The 20501-nt window shown below is 37.7% G+C and overlaps 2 protein-coding genes across 3 annotated transcripts in view; one reads left to right on the top strand and one right to left on the bottom strand.

Annotated features, from left to right (window-relative positions):
• Positions 1 to 20501, bottom strand: part of Dcps (Decapping enzyme, scavenger) — a 178582-nt gene that overhangs the window by 37392 nt on the left and 120689 nt on the right. Inside the window, exons 1-3 of one of the 2 annotated variants that reach the window (XM_068361203.1) lie at positions 9558 to 9846; positions 7564 to 7810; positions 7086 to 7206 (exon numbers count right to left, since the gene is read on the bottom strand). In XM_068361203.1, coding sequence (XP_068217304.1) covers positions 7086 to 7206; positions 7564 to 7806 — 364 coding nt within the window. In that variant the 5' untranslated portion in view covers positions 7807 to 7810; positions 9558 to 9846. Of the gene's footprint in view, positions 1 to 7085; positions 7207 to 7563; positions 7811 to 9557; positions 9847 to 20501 lie in introns of those variants that run through there. The other variant, XM_068361202.1, reaches the window with a different exon arrangement.
• The window catches only part of alpha-Man-Ib (alpha-Mannosidase class I b), a 99854-nt gene continuing 93563 nt past the window's right edge, over positions 14211 to 20501 (top strand). Inside the window, exon 1 of the mRNA XM_068361192.1 lies at positions 14211 to 14442. Coding sequence (XP_068217293.1) covers positions 14332 to 14442 — 111 coding nt within the window. The 5' untranslated portion in view covers positions 14211 to 14331. The remainder of the gene's footprint in view (positions 14443 to 20501) is intronic.

Raw genomic sequence — 20501 nt, 5'->3', positions numbered from 1 at the left:
CATATAAGTACCTCTGTGAACCACTCTCTCGCGGGCCAGAGTAGAGCAACCAACGTCAACCTGGTCCCTTTGTGAGAGGTGAACTTCTGCAGCACCTTGTTTAGGATCTTGAAAGGTGGAAAGACATAAACGTCCAGGTGAGACCAGTCCAGCAGGAAAGCGTCTATGTGGGCTGCCTCTGGATCTGGAACTGGAAAGCAGTAAGTCGAGAGCCTCTTTGTCAGTGAAGACGCAAAAAGATCTATGGTGGGTTGACCCCATGTCATCCATAGCTTCTCGCAAACAGTCTTATGCAACGTCCACTCCATGGAGATGACTTGTCCTCTTCTGCTGAGGCAGTCCACCAAGACATTCATTTTTCCTTGCACAAATCTCGCCAAAGGAGAGATGTTACTTGCCTCAAATGGAGTTCCTTCTGATCCGTGGACCAAAGACCCGAGCATTCCAGACTGTCCAGTGGAGCTCCCTAACCCAAATCCGATGCATCTGAATACAACACATGGTTTGGGTTCTTGATCGTAAGAGAAAGACCTTCTCGAAGTCTGATGTTGCTGTCCCACCAAGTCAGACATGTCTAGACTGAGTTGGAGATTGGGAAATAGATACTCTCTAAGCCCTTCTCCTTGTTCCAATGGTTTAGGTGAAATTGGAGAGGGCAAAGGTTGAGTCTCCCCAGAGAGATAAACTACACCAGCGATGAAAGAGTTCCCACGAGGCTCGTTCAAACTCTTACAAAGCAACTGTTTTTCTCTTGCAAGTGAAGGACTTTTAACAGAGCTTGTTCCATTCTTGTGGAAGACGAAAAGGCCCGAAAAATCCGACACTGTATCTCCATTCCCAAATAAAGAATAGTCTGGGATGGAGTACTGTAAGTTACGACTTCTCTACGTTCACTATGAGACCTAGCTCCTTGGTTAGGTCTAATGTCCATTAGAGGCTCTCCGGACAGCGATTTAATGACGACGCCCTGATTAGCCAGTCGTCAAAATAAAGGGAGGCTCTGAATCCTCAAAAAATGTAGAAAGCTTGCTACATTTTGCAAGGGCCTTGTAAAAACAAGAGGAGCAGGAATGAGGCCGAAGCACAGTGCTCGAAATTGGTACATTACTTTCCCGTCCACAAGCCTCAGATGTTGTTGAAAGTTTGGATGAATCGGGATGTAGAAGTATGCATCCTGAAGGTCGAGAGAGACCATCCAGTCGCCTTCCCTTACTGCTGCCAAGACAGATTTGGTAGTCTTCATCGTGAACTTTGTCTTGACAATGAACACATTGAGTGCACTTACATCTAAAGTACTCCTGCAGTGAACGTGGCTACCAGATCATTGGAGCCATCCTTGATAGCCTTGTTCCTGCAGTGAACGTGGCTGCCAGATCATTGGAGCCATCCCTGATAGCCTTGTTCATGCATGACATAATTGTACAGCAATACATTGACAATTGGAGAGACCTTCTTACTTAAGGCTCCCAGTGACCAATCCAACAAATAAAAAACTTCAAATGCTCGAAAAAAACTCCTAACAGGAGATGGTCTAGCTCTGAAGCAGACCATAAAATCTTGGAGCGTCTCATGGCTAGACGACGAGGAGAGTCCACTAGGCTTAAGAAGTCTCCCTGGGCAGAGGCAGGTACTCCCAAGCCAAGAACTTCTCATCGAGCTTCTCCTGTGTCACACCAGACGCCCGAGCGAGAAGCTAATTAAGAAGGAGGAAAAGCAAAAGCAGACTTTCCTAAACTTCTCCTGGATTCCAACCAGTCTCCCAGTAAGAGCATGGCCCTCTTGGAAGAACAAGAGAGAACTGACTTCGTAAATGTAGGAGTCGAAGAAAGTCATGCCAAGAGTAAACTCAGACGGCGGAGCAGCCGTTACAAAACGAGTAGGACAAAATTTCACTAAAGAAATTCATAATTGAAAAAACAAGGGATTGTTGGACCACCCTAGGTTACTCCTCTTCTGAATGACTCCCCAAAGGTACATTAGTTGAAAGGGGGTCATCAACTTCTTCAGAAGGCACATCATCTGATAAATCTAAAGTCTTGCGAGAAGGAGATTTATATTCAGAATGACGTGAAGGAAAAGCCTGACACCTTGTATATGAACAGAAGTTAAAGTCGGAGGGTCGATGTCACGTTGTGACTGCAGAGAATGTTATTCTACTACACGTCGCGACAGAAGTAACTGACGTTCAACCGTCATGTAGTAACAGCGGTGACTGCTGTTCGATTCTATATCGTGACTACGATGACTGACCCTCGACGTCACGTCATGTCTACGGTGTCTACCGCTCAAGGTCACGTCGTGTCTGCGGTGTCTGCAGCTCAACGTCACGCTGTGACTGCGGTGGCTGACGTTCAAAGCGATCAAAGTTACATCGAGATTTATGCTCCGCATCTCGTTAAACAGCAAAGCTGTCACTAGGGATAACGTCAGCGTGGCGTAACAAAGCTCGCCAGAACCGTGACGTATAAAAAGCAAAGGATCCTTTCAAACAGGAACAGGATCGAAAGCTTCTATTAAAGAAGAAAGCTTTAACAGCATATCTTGCAAAACACTCAACTTCCGATCAACCTGTGACTGCGGTGGCTGACGTTCAAACGTCACGTAGTAACAGCGGTGACTGCTGATCGATGCTATATCGTGACTACGGTCACTGACACTCGACGTCACGTTGTGTCTACCGCTCAACGTCACGTTGTGTCTACCGCTCAACGTCACGTCGAGTCTGTGGCAGAAACGTCTGTACATGAACGTCATCGCTATGAACGGGACTCTTATGATGACTACAGCTAAGACGTTGAACTTGTTCTGAAGGAACTAATAAACGTTTCAAACGTCTCGAAACTTTACGCCCAGGCTTTTAAAGAGACGAATCATCGGAAGACGAGGAGAAACTTCGTCTCTCCTGTCCTATGGCAAGGACGTGCCTGACGAGCAACGTCTGATACCTTTGAGGGAACGTCTGTTCGTTGGTTTACACTCCTCACTCCCTTAGGTCCTACGACATTCCTTCTCCCTGGTGCAGGGGAGCCTGAAAGAGGTCTCGGACTAGGCAAGTGACAAGCACGAACAAACAAACCCTCCGCAACACTGTTTTTTGCACTTCACTGATATCACATTTTTTAATAATTTTCACATTAGACATGAATAAAACTGATTTCTACCTAAAGCACGCAATTCTCCCTTAAATCAAAAGGTTAGAATTGCGAAATGAGTCGTATAATGTAAACATATTAGTACAAAATGAAACACACATGCAAAAATCAATAAACATATACATATATATCGAATAAAACGGAAATATACAAAGTTAAAAAGATTAGTAACTGGGGATGAGACTAAACACTAGTTCACTAAGGACTACGTTTTCAATCTCTCACCGAACAGTGCCTTGGGACAAGAATAAAAACAAAAACGTTTTATCCTCTCTCCCCGTACAGAGACTTGGGACGAGAGTAAAAAACTGAAGCGAGAACAACGTTACTCGCTCCCAAACTCCTTGTACAGAGACTTGGGACGAGAATAAAGATTGGATCGTTCTCTCTTTCTCTTTCTCTTTCTCTCTCTCTCTCTCTCTCTCTCTCTCTCTCTCTCTCTCTCTCTCTCTCTCTCTCTCTCTCTCTCTATCTTGTCACTCACAAAAGAATGGCCCACTCACCCTTCGTCAATAACAGGTTATTTGACTAAAGGAAAAAACTGAAAGGACTCAGAAATTGAAAATTAACATGTTCCTTTAAATTAGTATCTAAAAAACTTCAGTCTGAAAGAAGAATGAACAAAACATCAAAATCGATTTACTCTTTCTGCAAAGTGAAACCGTGATTCTCTCTTTCTCTATCGTAACGATAGAGCGCAAACTGCGTAGCATAAATAAACCAAACGTTAGTTCATCTTTGAAAAACAGCACTAAGACTATTCAAAGAAAAATTTCTTAAAATATTTTCTAAAAATATTCATCTCATCACTCTTACAGAGCAACTGTTTTAATCTAAATAAAAATAAAAGTTGAATGGGCTCAATGTTGTTTAACTTCATTTTCCAAGTTAGGACCGCCTACAAAGAATAGGTAAAGGCCGCATATAAACAAAAACATAAAATTTATTTCGATGTTTAGTATAAATGGAAAGCTAATCGAAGAGGCCTAATAAAGGCGGGTGAGATATAAAAGAGGTATTAGTTTGTTGAGTGTAGTTGGAAAAGTGTATGGTAGAGTACTGATTAATAGGATTAAGGATAAAACAGAGAATGCAATCTTGGAAGTACAGGGTGGTTTTATAAGAGGTAGGGGTTGTATGAATCAGATTTTTACAGTTAGGCAGATATGCGAGAAATATTTAGCAAAAGGTAAGGAGGTGTATGTTGCGTTTATGGATCTGGAGAAAGCATATGATAGAGTTGATAGGGAAGCAATGTGGAATGTGATGAAGTTATATGGAGTTGGTGGAAGGTTGTTGCAAGCAGTGAAAAGTTTCTACAAAGGTAGTAAAGCATGTGTTAGAATAGGAAATGAAGTGAGTGATTGGTTTCCGGTGAGAGTGGGGCTGAGACAGGGATGTGTGATGTCGCCGTGGTTGTTTAACTTGTATGTTGATGGAGTGGTGAGAGAGGTGAATGCTCGAGTGCTTGGACGAGGATTAAAACTGGTAGGCGAGAATGATCATGAATGGGAGGTAAATCAGTTGTTGTTTGCGGATGATACTGTACTGGTAGCAGACACAGAAGAGAAGCTTGACCGACTAGTGACAGAATTTGGAAGGGTGTGTGAGAGAAGGAAGTTGAGAGTTAATGTGGGTAAGAGTAAGGTTATGAGATGTACGAGAAGGGAAGGTGGTGCAAGGTTGAATGTCATGTTGAATGGAGAGTTACTTGAGGAGGTGGATCAGTTTAAGTACTTGGGGTCTGTTGTTGCAGCAAATGGTGGAGTGGAAGCAGATGTACGTCAGAGAGTGAATGAAGGTTGCAAAGTGTTGGGGGCAGTTAAGGGAGTAGTAAAAAATAGAGGGTTGGGCATGAATGTAAAGAGAGTTCTATATGAGAAAGTGATTGTACCAACTGTGATGTATGGATCGGAGTTGTGGGGAATGAAAGTGATGGAGAGACAGAAATTGAATGTGTTTGAGATGAAGTGTCTGAGGAGTATGGCTGGTGTATCTCGAGTAGATAGGGTTAGGAACGAAGTGGTGAGGGTGAGAACGGGTGTAAGAAATGAGTTAGCGGCTAGAGTGGATATGAATGTGATGAGGTGGTTTGGCCATGTTGAGAGAATGGAAAATGGCTGTCTGCTAAAGAAGGTGATGAATGCAAGAGTTGATGGGAGAAGTACAAGAGGAAGGCCAAGGTTTGGGTGGATGGATGGTGTGAAGAAAGCTCTGGGTGATAGGAGGATAGATGTGAGAGAGGCAAAAGAGCATGCGAGAAATAGGAATGAATGGCGAGCGATTGTGACGCAGTTCCGGTAGGCCCTGCTGCTTCCTCCGGTGCCTTAGATGACCGCGGAGGTAGCAGCAGTAGGGGACTCAGCAGTATGAAGCTTCATCTGTGGTGGAAATGTGGGAGGTTGGGCTGTGGCACCCTAGCAGTACCAGCTGAACTCGGCTGAGTCCCTGGTTAGGCTGGAGGAACGTAGAGAGTAGAGGTCCCCTTTTTTGTTTTGTTTCTTGTTGTTGTCGGCTACCCCCCAAAGTTGGGGGAAGTGCCTTTGGTATATGGATGGATGGAGATATAAAATATATAGAGGTAAATCTATAAATATCAACAATAATTTATAAAGTGATAAAATAATTACTAAAAGCCTTTAACACACTTCCGTACACTGAGGGAAGGGTCGGCCATCTTTTCTCTATGGAAAAACCAGAGCGAGATTAAAAAAGCAAGGGCAAAAACTTTTCCTCTCCTTTCAAAAGCATTTCTTTTGAAGATAGTATTGAATAATCCAACACGGCGAAAGCAATAAGACCAAAACCAAGTACTTCACCAATCGGTAGAAAACTCGAGGTCAAGCGCGAGCGGAATCAGTGTTGTCTTTAACACCGACAGAGAAAAACTGGAGTGGTTGAGAAGTATATGCGGTATCTGGCCGATAGTCGGCGCTGGTGGGCACACCCGCTACCTTCATGGCGATCGCTCGCGAGTTTTTGGAATCTGTCGACCGACGGAGACGTCAGCTATTTATATATTCACCGGCTAGGTTTAATATTTAAAAATAACATTTATGTACTTTTGTATTAAATTTTTGGTGTATTTAAATCTCAGAACCGACTATCTGTGACACTGCTCAGATTGTCGGTGAGCACATTCCTCTTACCGGGAATGGAGCGAGCTGCTAGTGAGACAGAGTGGACTTCCGCCCATTTCAGTATCTTTACTGCTAGATGGGGTAGAGGCTGCTGAAAAGTACCTCCTTGCTTTTTGATGTAAGCCATTACTGTGGTGCTGTCGCTCCTCACCACAACCGAGTGACCCATCAGGAACTGGTGGAACTCTTGAAGGGCCAGATGTACAGCCTTCATCTCTAAGAGATTTATGTGAAGGTACTGTTCGGACTCTGACCATACGCCTAAGGCCGTGTGGTGCAACACGAGGGCCCTCGACCCTTCTTTTGATGATCCGAAAACAGCATCAAATCGGGTGGAAGGTAGAGAAGATCAACACACTTCAGCAGATTCTCGTCTCACAGCCACCATCTGAGGTCCGTCCATTCCTCTGGTCCTATGGGAGGTAGAAAGAGACAAAGGTCCACTCTCCACTGAGCCAAATGTAAAAAGTGCAGATAGAGCACAGGTTTGCATGAGCAAGATAGGTGGTACTAATCCCCTAACATCCTGCTAGTTGTGGAGCAGTTACATCTCGCTAAAAGTCTTCCAGCTTTGCCGAAAGTATATTACCTAATAAGGAGCAAAAGAGTTTGTATCTAGTGTCGGAACAAATAGGTAATAAAGCAGCCATGTATATGAGAACACAATCTACATAGCCCTCAATTCATTCACCCACTACAGATATCGAAAATAATTCAATCCTAGAAACAAAATAAAACACAACAAAACAGGTTTACTGAACCCTTTCAACTTTAAAGAAGACTAGATACTAACCATTTAGTTCAGGAGAAAGTAGTACTTTTTTGTTAAGGTAGATGTCATTTTCAAATAAATCTTGAAGTTTTGTTTCTTCTGTCAGAATTTCTTGAAGTTTTTCCCCACTGAAAGGTAGTTTCTGAAAATGGTAAGACAGTATAATACATTTTTTGCTTTTGTAATAACAGTAATGAATTAACATAAAATACTGTCTATTCCATAAATATATGCCTTTTTTTAGTTATGCCATGAAAATAAAAACATCCCATTGAATAGACAGGCGACTTCTAACTCAATGTAACAAAAAAATTGAGGGCCCTGCCCTACTTCTCACTTGCTATCTAGCCCTAATGACTAAACCAGTTTTCACCTGAAGGTTTGAATAATTCATCAAAGTAAGCTAACTTAAAAAGAGTCCAATTTATCCATACCAAGTGTCATAAAGTCAATAAACCCTCAAAGGCCCATAATATATAAAAATAATTCAAATAATTACCTGTAACATGACAACAGCTGTCCCTTCCTTCCCTTTCAGCTTTGCTTGGAAAGAAACAGATTTATTTTCTTCATTATTGTTTAAAATTTGGACAACTTCAAAATCTTTAAATGATGTCATTTTAGCTTCCTTGTTAGTACCAGGTTTCCCATGATCAATGCTGTCATCTAACTGACCATTACCCTCTTCAGTTCTTAACTTCTTTGCTGGAGGCAAGTTGTCGTTGGTGGCGCCTTCTGACATCTTCCTGTAAAATAGATGATTGTGTAGTATCATGTCTTAAGTTTAGTTACAACTAGCTTTCCTAGAAACCCTAATTCAAATAAAAAATAACATAATACTGTATATTCAAGCACTTCTGTAACTATTCTATGTACAGTACTGTATAAACTTTCAACAAACTGGAGTTAAGATCTACAATAACGAGCTGTCTGAAGATTCTGAATATCAGGGGGAATCTGGTATCTCAAAAGTGGCAAGTTAATTGGACTTGGTATGGTACTGGTGTCACAACCCAGAAGTTAACAAAAATCTGAACTTGCAGAAACAAGAGCTGCACAATCACGGCCAAAGATAACTAACCTTGGAAAACTTCATGTAAATACTGCACTGTAATTGTTCAGTGGCTACTCTCCTCTTGGTAAGGGTAAACGAGACTCTTTAGCTATGGTAAGCAGCTCTTCTAGGAGAACGACACTCCAAAATCAAACCATTGTTCTCTATTCTTGGGTAATGTCATAGCCTCTGTACCATAGTCTTACACTGCCTTGGGTTAGAGTTCTCTTTCCTTTCATATCTAGTTTCTCTTCCTCTTGTTTTGTTAAAGTTTTTATAGTTTAAAAAGGAAATATTTATTTTAATACTGTGACCATTCTTAAAATATTTTATTTTCCCTTATTTCTTTTCCTCACTGGGCTATTTTCCTAGTTGGGGCCCCTGGTCTTATAGCATCCTGCTTTTCCAACTAGGGTTGTAGTTTAGGACTTCATAATAATAATAATAATTGTGTTAATGGGGATGATGCTGAAACCTGAATGGTTCTTTAGTTGTGTTTATTCAATAAGCTACTATATAATTTTGGGATCATAGGTGAAATATAAAATAAACTTAGCTTCAATTAATGTTTATGACTTGTTATGGGTGGAGGTTAGATGTTAACAATGTTGAATCATTCAGTTTTAGAAAATTTCATATTGAATTAAATTATTAGAAGGCAAGGGTTGTTAGCTTTTTGTGGCAACACACTTCGAGTAGTGACTTTCAGTTCTGTAGTATGATCTTTTAACTTTTAAAGAACGCAATATCATAAAAAGTAATTAACATAGGAAGACAAATTTTTACCTGCAACATTGAACGAGAAAAGGATAATTGGCCTAGCATAACTAAGTAAGTGATCTTTTAGAAGTTTTCAAATTGATACAGCATTACATGTTAAGTTATGGCGTAGCTAGGGTTGCAAGGGAAGGAAGAGTCTCTTCCCAATTAGTATGGACTGTGTCCCAGGTTAGGTTAGGTTGCATTGCAGTAATTTATTACTCGTTACCCCCACCAGCTGCGTGTCTCAATTTCCCACTTTGATCCCTATTTCATGTTCACTAAAGTAATCCAGTATTCCTTAAACTGTTCACCCCAAATAAATATGAAGGTCTGGTTTGATCAATGTAATTAAGTAACGTAGTTTGTTATAACAGGCGATAACTATATTAATTTTCAAACAGATTTTTCAATACACCATATAAAAGCGGCATTACGTCAAAGGGGTGTATGTATGATAGCGGCCACCTGTATATATCATTGTCTTAGAATACAGCGGTGTAAAAGGGGTCGCAGGGTGGTGTTAGCCCCCCCCCCCCCCAGGTAAGTAGGTAAGACGGCTTGTAGGTTAGGTTAGGGGGGGGGGAAGTTATGGTTTGTCGATATCCATTTTTAATCATCGCGTGAAGAACTGGTGTCAAATAAAGCTTATTTCAAATAAAAATAAAAAAGCTACTTACCGTACTCGGTATGCTACGGCTTGGATGAGACAAGGCAACCTCGCAAAGCCTAGCACAGATTATTGCTTTGCTTCAACTAGTTATCTTTTTCCTAATAAATTTATCAAGTGATCCCACTGGAGCATCCGCTTCCTTCTCTCTTATATTTATTTTATCGTGGATGTGTTAAAATAGTTGCTACAGTCACGCTTACGTCTTCTCAACACTTTCAAAACAACAAATGTAAACATAAACAATAAACAAAGGAATAGGGGCAGCCGGCTTCCTGTTTCTTCTTCTTCTTGACTTTTTATGTTGTAATCGATTTTTTCTCGTTGTGTTTATTCATTTTTTACCTTAATGATTAACTCCAGTAAGTTACTGTTATAGCTTGAATAGTAATTATTTCATTCCATATTAATTTACCACAGAGGTGAATATTTTCTACAACTCATTATTCCCAAGTTTATAAATACCTCAGTCCACGGTTGCCAACTAAATAATTACAAGTGGTAGGAGGCTTCAATACTTATACGAAATGAACAGAGAGAGGGCAGTGGTGGACACTCAATTGGGTAAAAGTAAAAATAGAACTAAGGAAAATGTTAAGCGAAGGAACAATATTTGATCCAAGATTATATTAAAACCAGCCACGTGTAAAGTGAGTATAATTCAGAAAAAAACGTAACACATAATGGACGTGGAAATAGAGACATTAATCTATGTAGACAATATAATGTCCCACGAAAGCAGAATAAAAGAAGTGGAAGTAGCATAAGAAAAAAGAATATATATATATATATATATATATATATATATATATATATATATATATATATATATATATATATATATATATGTATGTATGTATATATATATATATATATATATATATATATATATATATATATATACCGAACAAGTATGATATATTGGAAAGTAGGAAGATGAACGTGCTAATGAGAAGATGAAAAATAGAGACATTGGAACAGTAACAGAATATAATTGTTTAGAGAATGACATGATGAAAAGAGGAATAATAAATTGAACATTAAGACAAAAAAAAAGAAAACGTCAAATACATGGAGCATGAAATAATGACAGATAGAAATGTAGCAAAGGTGGAAGATATTGCCCGGGTGATAAGAATTATAATATAGGAAACAGCTTCGAAAGCTAACCTTCTTGGCCCATGGAGAGAGAGAGAGAGAGAGAGAGAGAGAGAGAGAGAGAGAGAGAGAGAGAGAGAGAGAGAGAGAGAGAGAGAGAGAGAGCTAACAATATGATATAATGAATATAATATTATACAAACCCTCGATAATGCAATACTGGGGACTGATAAGCGAAACAAAGATATAGTCGTTAGAGAACATAGTTGAATTATGCTGTTCCACAACTTAGTAACTATAGGAAAAAGAAATTAGTGAAATAAATTGTATATAAGATATACAAAAAAATATCGTTTCCCTTGAAGAAAGGGACGATAAATACTGTGAAGAACTGCAGAGGGTAATATATGAGATCCCAAAGAGAGACATAAAAGTTGTGATTGGGAACTTCAATGGTAAAATTGAAAGAAATAATCAAGGTATAGAGGATGTGATGGGTGATGAGGGTCTTGGCGAAGTTGCAATTGAAAATGGAGCACATTTCATTAGTTTCTGTTCAGAAAACAATCTTCCCCTTTGAGGTAGGCTATTCTTTTCCAGCACAATGTCATCCACAAATATACATGGACTTCACCATTTGGCAATTACAAAAATCAAGTAGATCATATTGCTATTAATAAAGAGAGAAGATGACTCTAAGAAATCTAAGAAGCCATAGAGGTGCAAATATTGGTAGTGATCATGAACTCCTCAATGCCACTTTGAAATCACCTAACAGAAATATAAATAGAATACCTAGGTTTGATATAACTAAGCTTATAGAATACGAGCACAGAGAAACCTTTGTAATTGAATGTAGGAATCGATTTGCAATCTCATAGACTTTAATAAATGAAGAGCAGACAATTAATGAGAAACGGTGTGATATTAAGAACATATACCAACCACTTGCAGGTGGAGTTTTTGGACACAGTTACAAGGAGAAAACCATAGATATCAAATGATACTTGAGATACTATAAAAAGGATACAAACTCAGAAACTGATTGTTGAAAGTCTTTCGAAGAAGTAATAAAAATTACAAGGTAGAGCATGCTAAGTAATCCGTATTGATAGTCAAAAGAAAAGCCAGGAATGACTGCAGATGAGGCTGGCAAAGCTATGAATTCATGGAGTGGCAATGGTGTAAGGATTGCTCAAAGAATTATTAATGCATTTTTTACTAGGACAAAGAAGAAAAAGTATATACCCATAAAAAAGAGAGATGGATCTGTTACAACAATAAAAGATGAATAAATAAAACGTTGGATGGAACACTTTAGTGAGGTCATGAATAGAAGATACGAAGGGAATGATTTGATTTGTACACTGGAGTTTAGTGAAAGATTAAAAAAAATCAAATCAAACAATGACTAGGTTAAGTAAAATTTGGAAATCAAGTCCTCTGATATTGAACATAAAAAATCAGGCTATATATCAGTTTAGTGAGATCTGTGCTCCTGTATGGACATGCGTCATGGTATGACAATGAAACAATCTCCAGCAAATTTTGTAGGCTTGAGAACAAAGCCCTCTGTAGGATATTGGGAACTAAATGACAGGACAGGATCAGAAATGAAACTATAAGAGAGATTACTCAGGTGCCATATATGGATGAGATCATGGGGAGGGGTAAATGGAGGTAGTTTGGTCATACTCTTTGCACTCCTCAAGAGAGATTATTTCACTAAACCTATAACTTATGGGTAAAAATCATAAACCCTTATCGCATGTCTCACAAAGGTAGCAACCGACATTTCAAAGAATTCCTAATTAATTGTTCTGTCTGATGATAGTAGACCTAGCTAAACATATTTGAAACTGACAAGAATAAACTTGAAACAATCGTCTAATTAGGTTTCATTTTCATAGAAACACAATATTAACGAAAAGTGCTGATATAAAGACAGAAGCAATCAGATTCACATCCTAGTTTCTTGCATAATGGATTAGAAATGAACAATTGTAGATTTGGAATCAATGGCAAAAGTAAAGGCAACAGATTCCGGAAAACAGTTTCTTTTGATATTGATTATCTAATCAGCTGGTAACAAAAATACGATAGCAGAATATAGAGATAATCATATCGGTATGCAATAGTACAGAAATATACCACCGGTGTCATGAATGAATATGTAGGAGTATAGACGTATATGCAAAGACGTAAAAATAAAACAACTTACCTGCTGCAACCAGGTAACTGAGACAAAATAATTTATAAAAAACACGGAACTGAAATTATTCAATACCTTGCTACACGAATTTCAAGGTTTTGAGAAAATTCATATATTTCGGGGAAAAAAATTCTTTTCAAGTTATTCAACTATCATCATTTCCTACGCCTATTGACGTAAAGGTCCTCAGTTAGATTTCACCAGTCGTCTCTACAGCTTTTAAATCAATACTTCCCCGTTCGTCATCTCTTACTTCACGCTTCATTGTTCTCAGCCATGTAGGTCTGGGTCTTCCAACTCTTCTAGTGCCTTGTGGAGCCCAGTTGAAAATTTGGTGAACAAATCTATCTTGGGGAGTGCGAAGAGCATGCCCAAATCATCTCCGTCCACCCTCACCATGATCTCATCCACACATGGCACTCGAGTAATCTCTCTTATAGTTTCATTTCTAATAAACTACTGTATATCCGAGACTTATAGATATAGGCTACAGTATATAATGGATATCCTTGAAACCATTAGCAAGCTCAAATGGAACTGGGCAGGGCACATTGCCAGGATGACAGACAACCGATGGACATCAAGAACAACCTTCTGGACACCCCGAGGATACACAAGAAACCGAGGAAGACAAAAATCCCGCTGGCGAGATGACTTAGACGGAGACCAACATAAGCAACAGTGGCACAGAATAGCTTGCGATAGAAGTCTGTGGAGAAACCTGGGGAAGGCCTACATCCAACAAAGGACTTTTGAAGGCTGAAATGATGATGATGATGATGCAGGATCAATGGATGGACCGAACGCAAAGAAGTTATGAAGTTTATGGTTATCATTGGTGTTGGAGTAGAATTATTATTATTATTATTATTATTGCAAGTGTTGTTATCACTACCCTTGTAGTAATTGGTATTGTGTCTGTTATCATCTTCCAGTTAATAGATTAGTCGTTTATATAAGTCAACTTACACGAGGAAGCCATTATAGAAACAGGAGTTGTGATGATAAATGATTATAAGAATCCATTACCTTACATTATGTTAATACAATGAGAGATGCACATTGAGCAAAGCACTCAAGTATAGAAAATAGAAATAGATTCATGATCAAAGTAATTTATTAAAACCTTAATTATCTTTTAATAGAATGTTTAATTATATAGGGAAATTGGTTCGGTCTACTATATGTTATATAACACGACTCAAGACATTCAAGTTCCTCCTTTCCATTGTTACTATCACATGTTAGTAACATTCAGTGCGATTAACTGACAGTTGATAGATTGTCATTTGTTTTCGGTTCCCAATAGATACCAGAATAATCGTAAACAAAACATTAGTTCGTCTATATTTCTCTTGCTACTGATGTCAGTACGAGTGCGTGTGTGTGTGATCAACCCAAATGTAGTCTGTTTAGTGTTTCGGATTTAAATAACTGTCTGAAAGATAGCTTGTGAATAGGATCGTATTTTAAAATGTTCGAAGGGGGAGTTATAGAAGAAAAAAGGGACTATGTTACCCTGTCCCTTCCCGCTTTGCAACAGACTGCTGCCAGACCGACCCGATCATGGAAGAGAGTATGTAGGGTAAGTGTCACTTTATATACTGTACCTTGCCCCAGGCTTAGCTCAAGGTTCTGGTTCACCCCAAATTCTTCAGACTTTGTTACTTAATTCGGCATGACGTATTTTTAGGGTTAGGTTAAGCTAATCTAACTTTATCACCCTGTGGTATAGCACTGTATAGGCTACAGTAGAACTGCTGGTAAATAACCTAACCTGTTTCTAGTAGCAGAGGCTAAATAGGGAAGAATACTAGGTTCGAAGTGTAAGGTGGGAAGGAAAGGGAGGGGTTTGCTCTTTAACTCTGGTTTCAAAGGAAAAAAAAACCTTCAATGTGGTTAGTTTTGCTACAATAATCTTAGTAACAAGCCATTATCCTTATTGAATTTTTTTTTTTCTTTATACAAGGGGAACTATGTTTTATCGTTTTTGAAATACTGATTAACTCCATAAAACATGGCAATGGGAATCTTATTAATGAAGGTGATTTTGGATTGAAGCAGGGATAAAATTAGTTATTATAACGGAAAAAGGGTATTGTAAAGTATTCAAGCTATGTACACCAGAAGTGGAAATAAAAAAGGAAAGGTTGGATTGTTAGGTGAGTTTCCGTGATCCTTTGCCCTCGTTAGTAGGTTGCATTGGCAACAGATGGTGCTAATATATTGCGTATCATACGTCAGCATATCTGGAATAAGTAGCTTGAGTTATGTACATCAACACCTAAGAATGGACTTTTATGAAAGAATGTATTTTTTATCAGATTTACCTATGAGAAGTTAAGGTAAGATTGTAGACTGAATATATATGATTATAATTTGCAAAATTTTTTTACTTTACTAAAGTCTGAAGTTATACATTCAAATAGGATCTAATCTAGGTTGAAAGGATCTTATTATACTAATATAGATGCAAATATATACCTCTAGAAATGAAAATCATACAAGAAGTAGGAAAAAGCAGATTATTTCTTTCTATGAAACTATGACCATCTAGTATTAGAAAAATAAAAATGTTTAAAAGCCTTGAACACTACTAGAGGATTGACCCCTTAACTTCTCTTCCTAGTTTAGTCTTTGGCATAGCTCTTATTTTGGATGTGTAGTCTAGAATGTCTTTGTCATATTATGTAAGTTATATTTGCAAAATTATGTATACATTTAATACACAGCTAAATCTTAACTTACCTCCTGTAAATATGGAAAAAAAGTCTTATTAGGATTGGCTATATTTCAGTGTTGACATACACAGCCAGGTATTTAATAAAAGTAATAGATATTGCATATGAGTGTGAGAAAATAATTGTCGAATAAGCAATACAGTGTATACTGTATATGCTGTACAGTATAAGGAAGAATATAGGTAACCTATTGATAAAATGGGATTATTATAAATACTGTTTCCTTTAATGTATATTGAAAATTATAAATTGAATGATAGTAAACTAATAACAGCTTTCAAATCCTTCAAAATATGCAGTTAGGTCCCATAGGGGGGTTTTTTTGTTAGTAAATTAGGTGGGATCGTTGGCAGTATGTGGCATTGATCTGGCACATAGGGCTTGCTGGGTTTTTATTGGAATGATTCCCAGTCTTTCCTTCATTGTCTTTGCCAGAAATTTGAAGAATTATGGGTATCCTATAATCAGTAGAAAGCAGCACAACCTAACCTAACTTTGTGTAACTCAACTTGGAGGTACCACCCAAGCCCATTCAATTCTAGTTCCAAGAGACCTGATGCCCCTTGATCTATAGACAACTCTATGATATTTTGTTTGGTTAACTCCTTAGTAAAACTAGGCTATTTTGTATTCAACCTTGGGATTAGACTTTTGAATTTGGTAAATGGCAATAATGTTACATTTAATAACATGTTCAGTTGAAAGATAACTCATTATTATGCAGAGAGTTAAGATAGGATTCTAAAGTTCATTATTTAGCATAATCTTCTATTATTTAAATATTGCCAGTTAATTCTGTGAGGTGATTCTCATACATAAAACTAAGTGGTTTGTAATATTAAAGGAACAATGAAGGTTTTCAAGTCGTTTATTGTAATCTTTCCTCAACCACTCAATGTAGTTCTTGTTACCAAAAGGAAAAGTGCTCCCCAATTAATGATCTAGTTACCAAAGTGTTTTCCAGCTTGTACTGAGATTAATACTGTACTACATTAAAGATTGGGTTATATTTTGAGAAATGATACAAATTATCGTAAGAAAGTTATATACAGTATTAGGCGAATATCCTTATTACCTTTCAAGGATAGTTTAGTTTCATAGACATTATCATCTCACATTTGCTTCTTCTGACTGTTCGCTTCATTTTTTTATTGATAATTCTAGTGTATAGTTTTCTTAAATAATTTTGTCTAGGTGGCACTGATGTTTTTGAATAATTATGGCTTAAATTTTCTGCATGAATATTGCAAGTTTTTGGACCTTTATCTTTCCGGTAGTTACTAGATACCGAAAGCAATTGTTGTTACATCATAGTTCCATGCTTTTGCAGTGTGTGTATATTTTTATTTCATAATCTTTATAGTGGTGTAGGCTAATTGAAATCGTGTATAAAATATACTGTTATACCTATGATAGTGAGTTCTGTTTGCAGAGATTTAGCCCAAAAAGGATTTATTCATCATTATCTTGATACTGTGAAAGGAATATTCTAACAAGTTTAATAAGTAATTTGATAGACTACTATAAAAGCCATTAGTCAGTCCAACCCTGTGGATATATAGATATATATTTGCATTTTGATATTTCAGGACAGAATTTATATATCTTAGATAATTACTGTATGTCTGATACATACTAGTTGTGCTGTACATTTAGCACGGGATATTTCATTCTTCTGAAGTTGCTGGTTAGGCCTAGTTAGAACCTGTGAGTTTCTCAAAGATATTAAACGTCCATTGTTTCTTTCTAGAGCACTTGTCCATGAGTTAGTGTCTATGCCCTCAATCCAAGTTAGTTCTTCGACTTGGGTAGTAGGCTTTCAGTCTTAAGACCATGTTACTGTTGTTGCTTTGGCAGTTCCTATTTTAACTTCTATGCCTTCTGCAAATCTGGCCTCAATTTTGTCCTTTGTGGGGATGGTAGTGGTTGGAGAGCCTAAGAAATCCAAGGGTACTTTGTCATACCTCCCTTCTTGTTGCCTTTTTTACCTTGCTCCAATTTTCATTTACCACTCAATAACAAGTCCTTTGGGCAAGCTAGGTAAGAGTTTAGAACTGTGATGCATTGGTCTTGTTGTGCTATATACATATATAATATGGTTCTAATATTCTCCATGATATAGGCTATTATCATCCTCATTGATTTTTTTTTTTTTTTACATCAGCTTTTCCTTTTTTGAGGTTAGGCACATAAATTCTATCCAATCTCCTCTTTGTCGTGCATTTTTTTCCTCAATTCCTTGTCAGCCAAGTTCTTCAGCTATTACCCTATCCCATGTTTTATTTGTTTCTTGCTGTGCTATATCTTTATCTACTATTATTTGGTCTGGGCTGTTTCTCATCCTTTTTCATTGCATCCAAACCTCTGCAATCTTTGTGAGATATCAGTCTGTTTTCCATGTTGCTGGGCGACACGCCTCTCCAACATTTACCCATATGTAATATGATCTACCCAAGACACTGGTCATAATGATTAGAGTTTGTAGTTATAAATTATCAAAATTTCATGTCCTTGCTGCATAGACTTGTATATGGCTTATACATGAATCGTAAGTTTTATCCGTTTATTAGTAGAACATTTATATTTACCAATAATCCAGTAATATCTTTTCACTTTTCATATACCGTTGCTGATTCTTATTCTTACTGCTCTTTCTGTACCCTCTTGGTTACTCAATGCATCCATAAATCAACAGATATTTTCGAACACGATCAAAGATCTGTCGTTTTACCTAAGCAGGTTGTTCCACCTCCCCCCTTTCCCTATTTTTCTTAAACAATATTGCATATTTTGCAGTATTGAGCATCTTTTGTGACGTCTGTTACAGTTGATACACTGTATCTACAAGGTCTTTTCCTTAGATTCTGCTGTAAACACTTGGTCATCTCATCTACTGAGGGAATTCTATTTTTGTGCCAAGATAAATCTCGTAGGGTGCCATACTGGAGGCAACTTGAAATAGACATCTTTTCTTTAATTATTCCTTGTCCTTGCATGCTTATAGAAAAACAAATCTATATGTCATTAGCATCATTTTTTTTTCATAAAATAGTGTTTAAACAGTTTTTCATATTGAATGCTTACCAACATATTTTTGTCTCAAAGTACACTCGAATTCAAAACTTTAGAAGGCTATGTGCAAAGGCTTTAGTAACACTCAAGGTTTGAGGAAATAATTTAGGTTTATTACCATAAAAAAAGGAGTTAGTTTAGGCTGAATTTCTTTGACGAGGTAGGTTACTTCCTTGAGCTTGTATAGATACTGTAGATTCCTTAATTAAGAGTTGATTCTATGCTGAGAGTCCCACAGACTGAAAATTCTTTTCTTAAGAACTTGTGGTAGGATATTAGAAACTCCTTTGGATCTTGGAGATTTAGGTTGACCAATTCTTACCATAGTTTTCAGACATTTTCAAAGAATTCATAGACAAACGTCAAGCATACGATTTATATAATTTATTGAAGAGGTTCAGGTGTATTTGGTAGGTATGAGAAAACTGGTACCATTACTTTATCATTTAATGCACTTACAAAACAGTCTTTACACCAATGCACACGTGACAAAGATTCTCCAAATGAAGTGAAATGATGTGTACAATATTATGGCTAGTGGTGCAATGTGTGGAAGGGGGTTTGATACCCTGCTGGTGGTACTTTTACTTAAGGAGGTTTATTGGAGAATGCTGTAAAAGTTAGTAGGGCATAGGACTCGTCTTTAATTCATTAGTAGATAGATGAGCTAGATATTTATTTCAGACATTTTCGCTTTTTTTTCATGACAGAACAGCCATGATGACACTTAAAAGCAGATTTGAATCATTCCCTGAATTACGAATTACTATATGAAATACCCTTTAGAGTTAATAATAAATTATTTTGTTGATGCAATTCTTCTTTATGATAATAATGTGCAGCATTTTTTATTCTCCCTAATTAGACGTCCTTTTGGTAAGGAGAAAGAAAGACAAACAAATCAAAATTCACGGATCAATGCTTTTATTTGACCGTGAACAAAGACGTTAAGAAATCAATCCACATAGTGCCGTGAAGTTAAGTATCCTTTGCTATTTATAACTGGGAGTGGTGATCGTTGCTTTCTTGATCTTTTTATCTTTCCCGGTTTATCCGAACCTGATAAAGAGATTCACACGTTTGTCATTATGCGTCTTGTTCTGTGTATGCAATATTTTCCCCGTCTTGAGCAGATGTCTTAATATTCACGTACATTATTTTGCTTAGCACTGTTTAAAATTGAAAGAAAATATAGATACTGACAAAGTTCATTATTGCAGCATTTGTGATTTGGGGATTGTCTAGTTTGGAAGTGCTTCTGATAACCAGCACACGCCGTTGTTGTCAGACTTCAGTGTAGTGGTGGATTAGTAGAATCCTGCTAACCCTACATTCATTATAGTCTCTTACATAACTCCAGCAGCTGTAGCATCTATGGTTTCACGAGAGAGAGAGAGAGAGAGAGAGAGAGAGAGAGAGAGAGAGAGAGAGAGAGAGAGAGAGAGAGAGAGAGAGAGAGTGTGTGTGTGTGTCCGTATTCTGAACAAGGGGTCCCAAGAAGAGTTTGTCTCTAGAGATTCCCTGACAAGCCAGACATTGAACAAACATTCTCTCTCTCTCTCTCTCTCTCTCTCTCTCTCTCTCTCTCAATGAGTATTTTTAGATAGCACTATAATTGACATTTGAGAGATTCCATAACCACTTTTTAATGTTTATGCATCGTTTTTTATTTTGATTCCGGCAACCGGTTGTTTGCACGACTCGCCTAATGGACGATTGTTTGTCTCGGTTGCATATTCATCATGTATCATTTCATTTTACGTCATGTCTCTATTTTCATTATTATTCCTGTTCTTGGTGCCGTTGCACTGGTGATGATATCACCATCATG

Source organism: Palaemon carinicauda, chromosome 37, assembly GCF_036898095.1.
Source record: "Palaemon carinicauda isolate YSFRI2023 chromosome 37, ASM3689809v2, whole genome shotgun sequence".
In the NCBI taxonomy this organism is placed as follows: domain Eukaryota; kingdom Metazoa; phylum Arthropoda; class Malacostraca; order Decapoda; family Palaemonidae; genus Palaemon; species Palaemon carinicauda.
The sequence above is the reverse complement of the archived record's forward strand: the minus strand, read 5'-3'. Positions and strand labels throughout refer to the sequence as shown.